General features: G+C 48.7%; 3 protein-coding genes across 5 annotated transcripts; 1 reads left to right on the top strand and 2 right to left on the bottom strand.

The window, feature by feature from the left end:
- Positions 1-4,791: 4,791 nt before the first annotated feature.
- On the top strand, positions 4,792-6,875 carry FVEG_05395 (hypothetical protein). Its single transcript, XM_018893600.1, has 2 exons — positions 4,792-5,106; positions 5,442-6,875. Exon 2 carries the CDS (start codon positions 5,551-5,553, stop codon positions 6,130-6,132), a length of 582 nt encoding a protein of 193 aa, XP_018750472.1. The 5' UTR covers positions 4,792-5,106; positions 5,442-5,550; the 3' UTR covers positions 6,133-6,875.
- A 208-nt stretch (positions 6,876-7,083) lies between these two features.
- FVEG_05394 (hypothetical protein) lies at positions 7,084-8,197 on the bottom strand. The gene has a single exon (XM_018893599.1). The coding sequence runs from the start codon at positions 7,798-7,800 to the stop codon at positions 7,378-7,380; it is 423 nt and encodes a 140-aa protein (XP_018750471.1). The 5' UTR covers positions 7,801-8,197; the 3' UTR covers positions 7,084-7,377.
- A 579-nt stretch (positions 8,198-8,776) lies between these two features.
- Positions 8,777-12,778, bottom strand: FVEG_05393 (pH-response transcription factor pacC/RIM101). 3 transcript variants are annotated; one of them, XM_018893597.1, is made up of 4 exons: positions 11,572-12,778; positions 11,318-11,521; positions 11,176-11,257; positions 8,777-11,100 (listed from the first exon to the last, which is right to left on the bottom strand). In XM_018893597.1, exons 1-4 carry the CDS (start codon positions 11,815-11,817, stop codon positions 9,791-9,793), a joined length of 1,842 nt encoding a protein of 613 aa, XP_018750469.1. In that variant the 5' UTR covers positions 11,818-12,778; the 3' UTR covers positions 8,777-9,790. The 3 variants fall into 3 exon arrangements, with proteins under 3 accessions (XP_018750469.1, XP_018750468.1, XP_018750470.1); XM_018893596.1 differs by having other exon boundaries at positions 8,777-11,257; XM_018893598.1 differs by lacking the exon at positions 11,572-12,778 and having other exon boundaries at positions 8,861-9,089; positions 9,185-11,257; positions 11,318-11,560.
- Between the last annotated feature and the right edge of the window lie 1,835 nt (positions 12,779-14,613).

Here is a 14,613-nt window from a genome sequence, read left to right as displayed (position 1 = left end):
TAATGAGATCCCTCCCGCTCCCGGATTAATTGTTTTTGTTGGTGATATTTGCGAGCATGTCCCGCGTGTAATGATAATAAGGGGTGGGCAAAAGAAAAAGAAAAAAGAGTTTTGACAGGAGAATGATAAATTAAAGTATTAAGAAAATGTGTTGGTTCAGTATTTGCTGAAGAAACCCCAAGCTCAGGCCCAATGTTAAAGTGAGTAAGGTTGGAGCTCAAGTCAGTTTGGACAAAGAAGATGTGGCAAGCGACAACTCGAAGCAAGCGGGTGTAGAGCGGTTTTACATGAAATGCAGTCTCCCGTGGACCAGTGAAAGGAAACAAGGGCAAACTAAATCAATGTAAGGTTGCACGGAATGTGCGGGCCCCAAACAGAATTAAACTGATAGAACTTTTGGGCTTTTGGTGCTCCTATTCAGGGCTCGTAGCAAAGGGAGGGAGGGGGGAAGAGGAGTTGTTTGTGCTGCCTGGCTGTCTTGTCGTGTCTTGCCTTGCTTTGCTTTGTGGGCAGAGGAATGATGTGCGTGTCTGCGTGTCTGGCTCTGGCGTTGGCTCTGGCGTTGGCTCTGGCGCTGGCTCTCCGCCTTTTTGCTGTATCAGAAAGAGGGGAGGACGGATATGCTTAATGAGGGTTGTTGACAAGGGTCTTCCTTGGGGCAGGGAGGGATCGTATTGCTCAAGGTGGATCAGGGAGGTTGATGAAATTCAGAACCCCTCGATAAGTAGTCGATTCAGGAGATGGAAATAGTTTGTCAAAAGAGGGGAAATCAAGGGCTCTCTAGGCTCTTTATTGTTGCCGGTCGACAGCCTGGATATCCTTCCCAATGGAATTGTCGACGTATGAAATTGTCACCACTCAGCCAACGACCCTCCAGTCCCATAACGCCATTCATTCTTTAGTCGGTGTATGTAGGTAGGTATCTTGTGTAAGCCAAACCATGATTGCACAGCTAAGACATCAAGTTTTTTTTTTGGCCTCCGATAACCCACACACTGATAACTACCTACCTATCAGTCCATCTATCGCTTCGCCGACCATCTCACCGTTGTGACAGCCTCCTTTGTTCATTGTTGAACCAGAGGCCGGGCTGCAACCCACAGGGACCGCTCCAGAGTTTGGCTGGCTGTTTCCATATCTCTGTATTACCTCGCTACATGGCACAATGAGGAGGCCTCGCATCTCCCGACGGTTGCACGAACTGTGCTTTTGCAAGCGAGTGACATCAAAATGGATCGTGACTTGCGACTCAGATCTGAGATACTTTGGTTGAAAGGAGGGGTCCAACAGCCAAAATTTCCTTCATCCATCAAGTCCAGTTTTCCAGCTGTTCAAATTTCATAGTATGCTTTTCTTTCGTGCATCGACTGGTTGATAAGTTGGCCTTGTGAACATCACGAAAAAGGTCGTTATTTGCCTTGATATCTTCAACTTTGGAGATTAATGTCCCGTGGCTTAAAAGCCTCACAGGGAAAGCCAAGACGGGCGCTCGGGCGGCCCCTGAGGGCTAGACCAATATCGTCTTTCAACCCGTTAAACTAGCCCCAACGTAGCTTAGCTCGCAAATCACCCGCTGAATCAAATCCCAATCAGGGAGGAAGCTCTGTGAGTTTGACTTTGGGTGAGGCTTCTGTGTCAACAAGACAGTTCATATTCGTAACTCCTTCTTGATTTGTGGCCTCTCATTTTTTTTTTCGGCGCGTGTCACTCAAGCATGTGGGTTCACAAGTCATCTCAAGTTTCGACGACAACCTTCGCACCTTTTGTATGACGCATAGACTCACAAAGCGCCTGAGCATGCTTATCTTAAGGAACCTAGGTACCTAGGTACCTAGGGTATGTGTTCTCACGATAGATGCAAGTACACGAATGAGAACGATAGTTGGTTCTTTCAAAATTGTCATCCACTAGCCATGGACAATAAATGCCCTTTACATGATTTTCGGTTCAAATACATCCAAAGGGAGCATCATAGTCTCCTATAAGCAGCCGTCTGACTAGGTCCATTTTACTGATACTCCCCCTCAACCACGGCAAATGACTGCTGACCGAAGCTCCGTGACTGTAACTATACTTCCAACCTTCACTCGTCCAAAGTTTCAGCATCGCGTTGCCTGGTGGAATTCACTGGTACTAATCGAGCATTTGTTTCTCCCCCAACTCACACAGCTTCAGCACAATCGAGCAAACGCCCCACAGTAGAGATGAGTGTAGGTCTATTCCCCTGTCAAATGGGTCGATAGAAAGAGTCTGAGGCCTTTGAACCTTCATGCAAGGGGGAGATCTAGATACGAGACCCTAGTATTTTCGTATATTGGCAACAAGCATCTTTATACATAGTTGATTTGACTCCGCAAACACTTGCGTAAGTTCATCGGGCATATGCAACTGATGATATTCTAATGTTCTCACTAAGCTGGATCACCCAGGTATTACACAAACTCCGCTCGGCAATGATGGCACCGACCGTTAACTATACTTCATTTCGATCATAAATATTTAGAGCTTCGTATAGTCACTGTTGCTGTCTAGAACTTCTGCGATGGGTAGTTAGCCCATGGCACATTGTGTAGACCTTTAGCAACTCTTCACTGGGCAAAAATCCCCACCGCAAATAAGACCAGCTCACTGACTATCCCTCTCAGTAGCTAAATGAGCTCATGTGGAATCCAGAAAAGACATATTGAGCTATTCTTGGCCTAACTTCGTGAATCGTGACCAGTCCATTTGTTTGTTGTGGTGCAGAAATGTTTCACCCTGTGCTTAGAGCATCGCCATGTTGCATTCCATGAACCCGATAATAGCGGCTCAGAATATGCTGCTCTTCTGACCCAGCAACTATCCCTCTCGCATGAGGCTGTTGAAAACATAATGTTCACAGGCTTCGGAGATAGTCGAGGTGTTCATGCGTCGAAGCGTTGTTGTCAGATGGTTACCATGGCTAAGGGGGCCGTCATTCGATGCACAGAGACACCTGTTTTGGTATCGCTGGACAACGGTGTGCTTGAAAGAAACGAGTGTAGGGTTTGCCAATCAGTATTTCATGACTGTATCCTCGAGCACATTGCATGTCGTGCATGGTGCTGTCTGCCAAAGAAATAACACTGGTGAGGTGACTAATCAAGCGAGATAAACAAATGATATTTACTTCCCTACCTGAGGATGGCGGCACTTGGGCGAAATAGAAAGACAAAGCCGAGGGAGCTACGGATACCGGTCCGAAACTTTGGGATCCAATCTTAAGACAACTATAGTAAACATGCTAATAGCGTAACTAAGAGATGAGACTATTTGATCGATTGACCGCGCGTCCTTATGATTGTGCCTGTGTTTGTTAACTATTTCGTCGCAATACTGCAAATAAACGAGAACAAGTTTACGTCTTTACGTGAGGGATATACGCAGTTATGTCACGCAACCGTTTTCTGTGACAGCTTCCGCTTGGCAAACAAACATCCAGGTTGGTGTGTTGAAAACAATGAGAGACACCAGGGTAATTATGTTTCTGTCTACCAGCTTGTTGACAGGACACTGGAGTACTCCGTAATATCCGTAAAATCAAAGCCATTGCAACAGTCCTCAAACCCAAACCCCAGTCGAAGCTCAAGGTAAATGGCAAGTGCACGAGAAGGAGAAAGGAGAGCTATATGTCTCCTGATCAAATCAGGTATCGTTGCTAAGTAAAAGCACATATACCGGTGCCACTTCAGAGGGCCTACCAAAATGAAGGCGGACAAGCGGCCGGAAGAAACGAAATGCAAGGAACAATCGATTGCGTGCCCGGCCGTGTCCCCCAAGCATGGATATGGCTTGCAGCTGGATGCAGAGCTCGGCCGATTGCCTTTTGCGATCGTCCTCCTGTAAATAGAAGCATGAACGCGTATGTTGCGTTGCTTAATATATGCCCGTATTCATTGAAGGAAGACGACGAAAGAAGAGTGGCTATGCGTGCGTTATTCCAACAAAGTCATCACGCATTCGGCTGAGGCGTCTCGCTCCATCATTGCAAGCGTCGTGGCATTGGGTTAGCTTAGGATTGTGGGCTTGGACTTGTCCCTTTTGTGTGTGATAACTGTTCGTACCTTGCATTGGCGTCCAAAACGTTGGATCCATCGCTTGCCACACTGGCGTGAAATTCTAAGCTCTTTTCAGCATCGTTTGGATGAGCACAAAGAGTCCAGTCCAATCCAGCATCAGGAGAGGCATTCGGTTCCTCGCTCCTCTCTATCGATAAGGTCATCAGTCAGAGCTGGTTCTTTGTTGTCGTCTGCCCTTCAGCGAGGAAAAGAACTCCAGGACTGGCTTGGCAGGGGGAGGACAACGGGCTCGACCAATGAACCGGGCGGCTACAAGGAACATGTGGGTGTCGAGTACAACGAATCCCAGCGAGTATCCAGTCACTAGGAAAGCCAAGTTGAAGAATTTCAAGGGCCCGCTGGTCATGGTCAGCATCGCCGAGGAGCAAGAGGATGAACCTGGAGCCAACAGGTCACATCTCCTGTTGAAAAAGCCGAATTAAATGATGGAAGCGGAACCTTAGCAGAGTTCTTATTGGATGGACTAGCCAACCAAACTGCGGTGACCGCACGTCCTTTGGAAAGGAAGGTGGCCCAGCGCACCACGACAGATGGCTTAGCGGCCAATTGCAGCGACTGTGCCCCTGAGAGGACCAAGAAAACAGTGGTCCCTTGGCTGTCTAGCCCCTCAGAGCGCCTAGCGGCCCCTACCATGGACAGCACCTGGGCCCAAATCTCATTTCCGGGGCAGGGGCCCCTGTCGTGATCAAGTGTAGCTCAGGACAGGCTCCGAGCCAAAAACCCTCTCCCTCTGCTGTTGTGGTTGCTTTTCTCTTTCCCAACCCAATCCTCGCGGGCCAAGTTTGTGAATATCGTCGTCGGCATCGTTTTTCGCTCCCAGTACATCTTGTTCTCAACCACTTTTTGGATCTTCAGCTTCACTCTTTCAGCTGATTTCCGTCCGGTCTTTCCAACCCCCCTCTCTCTCCCTTCGTTCTACCCACTATCTTAGGCCCATCACCAACCACCTCGGTTTTCGGTACTCGCCAGGCATTCATTGACGAACTATTGGCGATATCTTCTCCCTGGCGTACGTTATCCTGTCCCATCTGACCCTCCACCTGCCACCTGTATTTCATCGAGCCGTCTGTTTGGGTTATCATTCTGCAACACGTCATGGCATGCATTGAATTGGTGGGATCGCCATGGCTTCGAATTGGCCAATCCTCCAACACAAGTCTACTTTGGAGTCTAGATGGGCTCTTCCGGCCTTGATGTGGAATGGCAGTTGGCTGCAAATATTGGAGGCTGCGTTGCAGATGACTATGCACTTGACAACCGCCACAGACAGGCTCGGTCGCTCTCGCCGGGTGACATTTCTGTCATGACCATGAGATGATGGCTTGCTAACGCGATGATGAATAGACGTTGCTGGCTTTACATTCGTTCTCTCTACTCGGAGCACCCATCGTTATTGCGAACTCAAAATCCGTTGCTACACCTACGCAACATTCAACCACAAACTCTATTCACGATGCCTTCTATTTTGAACCTCGTTACCCGATCTGATATGCCTGCCGATTCTGATGGCTCAAACGACAACATGATCAACCTCATGCTTGGCCTCCTCGGTCTTGTTTTCCTCGGCCTCATTCTGGTCGCCATCCTTTTCCTGTTCCGCCGCGCTCGTCGTCAGAAGCAGCAAACCATCCAGTCCGAGGAGGATGGTCTGCCTTCTTACTACGACAGCAACAGCAAGCGATTCACCAACCACCGCGGCCTCACCATCGAGACAACTCATAACGGCCGCTCCAGCGTCTTTGTCGTCAACCAGGACGGCCGTCCTATGCTTGCCAACCCCAACTCACCTCCTTACTCCCCCGATAACGTTCCCGAGATTCATATCACCTTCCCCGATGAGAAGGACGAGCAAGGCCGACAGCAGAGCGGCCGTGTGCTCGTCGTCCGCGTTGGTGATAACTCGACCGTCGGACTGGAACCCATGAACGAGGAGCAACTGCCCGCCTACGAGAAGGAGGCCAAGGGCCAGTTCTACTCTATCGACATGGACCAAATTGGCGGCCTCAAGGAGAAGGACCGTACTCAATTCCAATAAAGAGATGCCTCTCCTTGACGCTTCCCTTTCCTTTCGTTCGTCGCCGGCGATGCATCTTAAGAGCCGTCTGGACGACCTTGTCACGACAAAGCTTTGAATACGATTCTTCATTTTTGGGGCTTTTCTCCCCACCAAAAATTAGCGAACTAACCCGCCTACCATGGCTCGACCTTGCCATTGCAACCGGAGAGTCAACGGCACTATTCATGACCCGTTACTATATATATACCCGTTTACGCTGCGGTCTAATTTTCGCATTGCTACCCATCAAGTGGTCGCCCCTCCCCCATCATACTTTTGCATATAGATCCCTCACCTTCCCCGTCAAGCGGCTTGAACAGTCAAAAACAAACTGCCATGGTCCAAGGTCCTAGGAAAGACAGGGTTTAATCAATGGATTTAAAAAAAAAACATGAGGCGGAGAGGGGTGGCAGTGACGCACCCCGTGGAGAGGCCTTGGATCACTCTGGCAGTTGATGGGTAACATGGGCCGAAGCAAAACACTTTTACTTTGAGTAAAACAATTTCCTATTTTCCATGGGGTTGAGTCTTGGGATACGACACGGAGCACTTTGGAGTAGCAACTAACTATATCTATCTGTAGTTGATAGTGTATAATTTCTTATCCTAACAATTTTGAGTAACCTTAGTGACCAACGAATAAGTCTTCGTGATGTTTCGTAGACTGGCTCAGAGGCAGGTTTGAAGGGAGGTTGGCAGGTTCGGAAGGCATGTGACCGGATCGTAATCCTGTAGATCTGCATTCCTTGTATGTATTACCTCTTACATCGAATGTCTTAGTATGTAGATTCTGATTGGCCATCCGTCTCCGGCTTACACTACCCTTTGACGTTGAGTTGAACGGCTGCTAAATCAGATTGGGCCAATGATTTAGTTAGTTAAAAGATAGATAGCTCTTTATTAGGCTTGACTATTTTTTGTTCAGTCTGGGTCGAGGAGAGTGCCAGACTCTCTTTACAGTATTGATCCGGGAGCTCCGGACAGTATCACGATTCAAGACCTCTTTCAATTTGGAGACAAGGAAGCATGCTATTGATTGATAATGCTCGGTTATCTTGCAGGACTCTCTCGGGATACTCATACTTGGTCCATTCTGGTACACCTCCATGCTTTGCTATGCCAACTGAAATCAAAACCGAAGCCCTAGGGATGTACATCAAGAAGCGAAGAGTTGAAACAAGTTGCGGCTTCAAGTGAAGAGCAACATCTTTTCAAGTTTATTCCCTATTTGCCCGTCTCCATGGCAGCCGAATAAACCGTCAAGGTCGATGCATCAGCGGGACACATCACCATAGGGCAAATACACGAGTTATCCTCGCCTTCGGCACGCACGGTACAGACGATGGCATTCTTTGACGGGTCGCAGCAACAGCAAGGGGGTCCAGCAGGGGCAGGTGTCTTTTCCTCGCGCTTAACGGGAGCGGCTGTGGTGGTGGTTGCAGGAGAAGTCGAAGAGGTAGCCCAGATGGTAGGGGCACCAGCGGGACACACGACGGCGGCGCAGAAACAGTCTTCGGGCTTGACATCTTTCTTACAGACTGTGGCGGGCTTGGAGATATCGCAGCAGCAGCATGTGCCGTCGACCTTGTCGTAGGCTGGTGCAGCGAGGGCGACGCTCAGGAGAGCTGCGACGGCGAAGAAACGCATATTGAGTTGTTGATCTTGGTTTGGACAGGAGTAGATGGATTTGGTGGGAGACCTGTAGGTAGGTCAGAGGAAGAGGATGGATATATGTTGAGGCTGTATGTAAGTGAACAAGTTTGCTTGCTTGTTGGTGAACCACTTGGAAGAGAGGAATAGAAAATAGAGGCACTGAACAGGAGGACAAGGCAGGACACGAGGCATAAATAGAGACCTAAAGCATTGAACTGAATTACACGAGGAACAAGGGGATCAGGCTCCTTAAAATATCCATCCTTTCTCAACTGCAACGGAACAGACCAGACCAGACCAGACAGAACAAACAAAAAATGGGTAAGCGTCACCGGCTGATGAAACGGTCCCCGTCCCTTCCCTTTTTCCCTGGTCGAAGATCAAGTAAAGGATCCATCGACTGCCATTTGCCGTTTATTTTGCGTACTTTATGTGGCTTATGTAGCTTACGTGTGACAATCACAATTAACCTTCTGATCCTCCCGAATCCTTCACCAACAGGATCAGCCTCAGACCAGATTAAAAGAGGAGTAAGTTACTATACGCCCAAAATCCTGTAAGACCTAGGGAAACTCACGAGAAGCTTAGTAGGTACTAGGTACTCGGCCATGACTTCATCTAGATGAGACTCTCGGGCGCATCCTAACTTTGGTGGTCTAATTCTTCCTCTTGGTGTGTTTTCTCTTTCTGTGCATGCAAGTGCCGTCATTCATTTCCCGGCGTGTTTCAGGACCTGGACTGACATTGAAGCCTCGCGTTTGACAAAGTCCAAGCGGGAAAAACACGCCGATTTAGGCTGTTTTTGGAGTCGGTAGGTAGATTTAACTTCAGAAGGCTGTTTGATCGATGAATTAAGGTATGCATATACTCCGTAAGCTGTGTTAACTTAGACTGAAAGGGCATGCTCTATCTTACATGCTAAATACTATCTTATATATGCTAAATGTTATGAATCCTTAGATGCAACACTACCTAGGTATTCACAGACTAATTACTTTATATGCTAAATGAATTATATGCTAAATACTATACATGCTAAATGCTAGACCAATATCGTTCCAACTCATCCGCATGCAACAAACACTATCATGCATCACAACCACGTTATATCTATGAAACAACAAACACCATCCGCAAACAAGAATGCGTTCATCTATCGTAAACTAGTTGGTTCGCTCTTCTTAATCACAACATCTTACAAAGTGACGTTTGTCCTCTCACAGCCTCACGGTGATCGACACAGCACGGCCGTCCTTGGCTGTATCCCGCAACAGAGATCGCTGCTTCAGCCCTCGGTGTCAGCACGGGACTCGCTACAGGGATCGACTTTTTTGGGTTGGAATGGAGACGACGACGTATCGAAGAATACTCGTCCTACATTGTTTCTTTGATCGTGGAGTGCATGTGTCCTTGCGTTAGGTACTTTGTGCGTAATCTGTGTGGCTTGTCGGTCATATTCAGAGACCATCATCACGATGCTTCGTATTGATTGAGTAACATGTCTCGTAAACAAATGCAAGCAATGACATCAGACATGATGTTTGCGAGAGTCAAGATGGTCTTGGACGATTGTTCAGCACTTTTTTATATTGTTCTCATTGATAGTACTCGATAACTCAGAATCCCTGCTACGTCATCTCAAAAACCGAGCCACCTTTTTGCCTATATCATTCATAACCCGTCATTGATTGGCTACAAGATTGTCAAGCAGCAGCTGACAAGAGAAGAAAAACGAAAAAGAAATCCCGACTCAAGGTCCATTGCATCGCATCTGTCCTTATATTTCACCAACTAAACAATATGCCCTTCCCAGCCGCTATTGTGGGAGGCTCAATACAGAGCACCCGAGAACCAAATGGTTCAGACTTCATATCAACATTGAGACCGCGTGAACATAACATTCCGCATTGCTTTGATGCGGAGAAAATGATAAGACGATAATAGTACACGTACAGCCAAACCAGCAGCTGACTCAAGGACTGACCTAAGCGCCAGGCATGCGAAGGATAGGGTACAGAGAGGATCCCTCTCGGGGAGTACCCAGTTCTCTGGGAGGAGCTTGAGGGCTCTTGGGGTCAACATCCATAGCGTCAGAGTGGCTAGATTGTGGTGATTCGTTGTCTTCCACGAACTCCTTGCGCTCCAGGCGTCCACGGACATACTCGCGAAGAGTCTCGATGACTCGCATGTTCTCGAGCCAGCGGTCATACTGCTCCTCACGCTCACGGGTGGCATCACTGACATCGGACTCTGAAGAGGGAGAGCCAACAGACAGAGCAGACTCGCTAGCCTTGGGAGTGGAAGCACCACTGGTGTCCTCGTGAGGCAGAGGCAGAGGGCCAGCACGAGCTCGCTGGAGCATACCACCGGAATAGCGGCGACGCTCGCTGCCGTCAAAGCTTGGGCCAAGAGTGGTTGTAGCAGAGTGGCCGAAACCCTGGCTAACAGCAGGGAGGCTTGTGGGGAGAGTGGGGTACATGACTGAGGCAGTCGAGCCGTGGCGGGACTGAGGAGACATGGCAGAGGATGATGGGCTTGGTGAGTGACCAGATGTGTATGACATGGAGCTGGAGGGCGGTGTAACAGCAGGAGTGCCGGTAGATGAGATGGCCGTCATAGGCGAGGCCATGCTAGCGGCAGACACAGGCTGGTAGCCGTCAGCTCCGACATGCATGCCGGTAGGAGACCTGTGAGAGGTAGGAGGCGAAGGAGTGTTGCGGTAACCATTGAAGCCGTTTTCAGCGTGGTGGATGTGGACACCAGCAGTAGCGTGGTTGGCATTCTCATAGATAGTGTCTTGCATCTGGCCAAGAATGGTGTCGATGTGAATGAGATCCTTCTGAGTTCGTGCGCTGGGCATTGGCAGGTAGTATTGCTGAGCCAAGGGGTTCTGGCTAGGGGTAGGACCAGCGTGGACCGGGGCGGGAGCAGGCTGAGGCATGTACTGCTCGGTAGCAGTCATAGGACCGTTGGGGACTGAGAGGTTGCCATGGAGGGGCATCAAGGAACGGCCAATCTGGGCATAGGACGAAGGATCGATCTGTCGACGCTTGGCGCTGCCGAAGAAGTCGTCAACCATGTCGTAGGTGCGCTTTCGGTCATAACCGCCGGCAGCAGCGCTGTATCCAAGGTGCTCGGTACGGGCATTGTTGATTGGAGGCTGGTTGAAGTAGAGACCATAGTTGGTAGAGGGCTGGGGAGCATAGTAACCGCCACTAGGATGGCCTGCCTGATGAGCAAAGGCAGCTGCGTTAGTTCGCATCTGACCAGTGTGATCATAATAGCTAGAGGGGCCTGGAGGCGGATTAGCCTCGAGGGAAGGAAAACCGGAGGACCACAGCCGTGGACTAGAGTCGAGATGAGACATACCCTTTGGAGGCTGTGGCCTGTAGTTGAGTCCACCTTGAGGATCCTGGGATGGGCGAACAAGTACAGAGTCATCGGCATGGGTCTGGTATGCGTGTGAGCTTAAGTGTAATTCATAGATGTGGGTTATAGTTGTGGTTCTTACCTTGACATGCTTCTTCAAGTCCTGAGGACGCTTGAAAGACTTGCCGCAGAACTCACACTTGTGAGGCTTGAGAGGAACATGGACACGGATGTGCGAGGTGATGTGATCTCGCTTGACCGTGGTAGTTCGGCAAGAGTTCCACTGGCAAGTCAAGTTGAGGTTGTTTGTGCTCTTGCGACCAACATGGCGCTCACAAATATGCTCCTGTAAGAGGTCAGTTTTTGAGGCTCGTGGGTGATGTTTCAGTATCTTACGTAGAGAGCCTCGGGAGCAGGGAACTTTTGGTTGCAAGCATTCCATCGGCAGATAAGGTTATCGTCGCTTGATGTCGAGGGAGCAGTGCTGCTCTGGGATGTATTAGATGTTGCGCTAGGCGCAGGCGTTACAGACTTTGAGTCATTGACACTGCCAGAAGATGAATCTCCTGATGATGAGCCCTGCTGTTGTTGTTGTTGTTGTTGTTGAAGCTGAGGCTTCTGCTCTGGAGCCGAAGGAGACATGACGGCAATACAAGGAAAATGATTGTAATAATGGGATAGATATCTGATCAAGCCCACTGAGTGGCGATGCTGTATAACTGACTGACTGACTGACTGACTGAGACTAAGTCAGCGTGTAGAGGGTCTTGCTTTAGTTCAACAAGGGTACGATGGGTGTCTCTCAAGGTAGGGTCAATCAAAACTTGTCGAAAGGAAACAAGTTCAAGATTGATTGATAAAGACGGATGATTACAGATGAATGAGATGTTGAAAAGAGAGTTCGTTCTTGATAAATGAGTGACGGGGGGAGTGAGCTCCCTTTACATTCACCCAAAACTCTTGGGCAAGAGAATGAAGACGGCGGGATTCTTGGCGGGTCTTGGCAAAAGTCTTGGCAAGAATCAGAGGTACTGACAACTGACAGGTACACAATCGGCCATACCGGCGTGGTGATGGAGGAGAGTAGCTCTTGGCACGAGCTACACCTAGTTTGATGGCAGATTGAGAGTGCCAAGGCTTGGCACTCTTGGCATTCTGGGCACTGCCCCTCATGTGCGTCGTTCTATTGGTCTTGTCCACATTGGCCTCACACAAAGCTGGCCACCTACTGCGTCAAGCGTTTTGTCGTTCCGTCACCTGAGCCATTGGGATTTCGGCCCTGACCTGACACCCTTTCGCTCTCACTCACCTTGTACATACATAATACTCTTCACCTCACCCAGGGAGTCTTTTTCGGCGGGGGCCAAATCCGAGCGAGAAGAGACAAATATTGTACGAGAATTGAAAATGCTGGGGTTGCACGAATGTGCGGGCATGGAATACGCTGCATGCGGAGTTATTTTAAGCAGGGGACAAGCAGTTGATTGATTGATTGAGTTCGTAAGCCCAGGAGAGTTCCGGGTCTATCGGGGAACTGTTATCCCCCGTAGTCTAACGTTAATATCAACTAAATTTGACAAAATCTGCCGGAAGTGTAGTTAGTAGGCTCTTTCAGGCTCTGTTATACCCAGGGCAGGTTGTGGTATCGGATAGTGTGGAATTGACCTCTTCCGATAGATGAGTCAAGAGCACGAGACAACAAAGCACGCAACATTGATAATACGTGATAACTCCTGACAATAGAGAAAGAGGCGTTCAAAACATACCAGACTCTAGCCAACACATAACTCGATCAACAACTGACCTGACTCAGGGAACCCTTCTCTCTGCTAGATAACCTCATGTCATCAGCCAAGCCAGACTCCCACACAACCAAGCTTTCCGCCCATCTGCTCTGCCCAAGCACCAAGTCCAGCGTCTCGTCTCTCCCATTTCACTCTTGTTTGTCCTTATTTTCTTCGCCGAGACATTGAGCCAAGACAATATTCTCCATTTCTTGTCAAGCTTGGCCCCATACTGCCAAGACCCTCTTGGCATCTCCTTGCCAAGACAAGTGCTCTTGGTCGTTCGCCTTCTCCTCTTTTCATGTACAGTACCTTAGGTACCTTAGCTACGTACATACGCCAAGAAATGTTGAGCCAAGCACACGTTTTCCCCTTGTTCACTCACTACTACTACGTAGGTTAGAATGTGATTATGCTTCTTTTCACTGCCGTTTACTGCCTGCCTGTCTGGGCTCAGATTTAGTCGATCGCACTAAACTTTGATCATGTATGTACAGTGTGATGCTTCGGTTCAGAATAAGTGAGAATGTTCTCTGCATGTGTGTATGTATGTGGTAGCCAATAAGTTACCTACTGTAGCTACTGTGTAAGACTGTTCGAAATCAGCTCCGATTCATGTTTTTCACCTGGGCATCTGACCGGTTGGCGGGTCGGGTCACATAGTCAACGCTTCCCCATATTCATTCTCCATGTTGACATGCATCTTTAAACAAGATATCACGTCTCCAAACATCCGAGATCTCTTAATCTGTCCAGTTGCAGCACAGTATGGTAAAATAGTAAACAACGGGGTTGATAACGCTCAGCAGCATCTCCATTATTTGCCGTTGAAATAACCTGTTCCTCCAAGCTCGCCCAGGAAAATAAGGACGCCGAGGATCTAAAACCATCGTTGCCGCAATGGGGAATCGGAGATGAAGATACGTCCGTGAAATGCCCAGAGAAATACGACACAGCCTCGTAGACCTGCAGGTTTTGCCCTGGGCCATCGTCATCCAGTCAAGTCAATATCGTTCAACCTTCCAAGCGCTCTTACACAGTCCTCTCCACCGAGTATCAAAATTACATCAACAATCACTAAACAAATCCCGCACTGAAGGTTGTATGTATATCCTCCTCCGTCCTCCGCAGGAACAGTTCCCTATTCCCCGAACTATTACCCCAGACCAAGCACCACTATCAGGCCAAGTGAAAGCCAAGGGAGCGCCCAGATAATGCCCAGAACTCGAGCATCCCACTCCTTCTGATGCCAAGGTCTTGGTGATGACGACAAACGGTGGCAGTGCAGGCCAAGAAATGTCCGAGGTCTTCTCGTTCTTGTCTTGTGAACATAAGCCTGCTCAAGCTTTGTAGCCAAGATCAAAAGTGCTTTGATAATCACCTCATCGAATGTCAAAGCCAAGATGCCAGTGGCAGCATAAACCAAGATGATCGTCTATTTTGCTATTACCGGCTATCAATGCTTGTTGTTTCCTTGGCGTGACGATACTGCTTTGTGATTGAGGGAAAGAGTCCGACTGGTGAGCGGTCTTGGTGTTCAGTGCAACAGGCTTGATATCAACTCCACCGAACTCGAGAATCATATTGGCTCATAATATCCCAACTTCATACACTGAACAAGTACATAGCATACATAGCGACGAGTTCAAGAGGC

The sequence above is a fragment of the Fusarium verticillioides genome, chromosome 3 (genome assembly GCF_000149555.1).
Source record: "Fusarium verticillioides 7600 chromosome 3, whole genome shotgun sequence".
In the NCBI taxonomy this organism is placed as follows: domain Eukaryota; kingdom Fungi; phylum Ascomycota; class Sordariomycetes; order Hypocreales; family Nectriaceae; genus Fusarium; species Fusarium verticillioides.
This window is presented reverse-complemented; position numbering and strand designations above follow the sequence as displayed.

What these genes read in the sequence shown, in the direction of transcription:
- FVEG_05395 (XM_018893600.1), top strand. Translation starts at nt 5,551, where the DNA reads ATGCCTTCTATTTTGAACCTCGTTACCCGATCTGATATGCCTGCCGAT.
- FVEG_05394 (XM_018893599.1), bottom strand. Translation starts at nt 7,800, where the DNA reads ATGCGTTTCTTCGCCGTCGCAGCTCTCCTGAGCGTCGCCCTCGCTGCA.
- FVEG_05393 (XM_018893596.1), bottom strand. Translation starts at nt 11,817, where the DNA reads ATGTCTCCTTCGGCTCCAGAGCAGAAGCCTCAGCTTCAACAACAACAA. An exon ending in CTGCTCCCGAGGCTCTCTAC is followed by an intron (nt 11,522 to 11,571) that starts GTAAGATACTGA and finishes GACCTCTTACAG; the next exon opens with GAGCATATTTGTGAGCGCCA. An exon ending in ACTTGAAGAAGCATGTCAAG is followed by an intron (nt 11,258 to 11,317) that starts GTAAGAACCACA and finishes CACGCATACCAG; the next exon opens with ACCCATGCCGATGACTCTGT.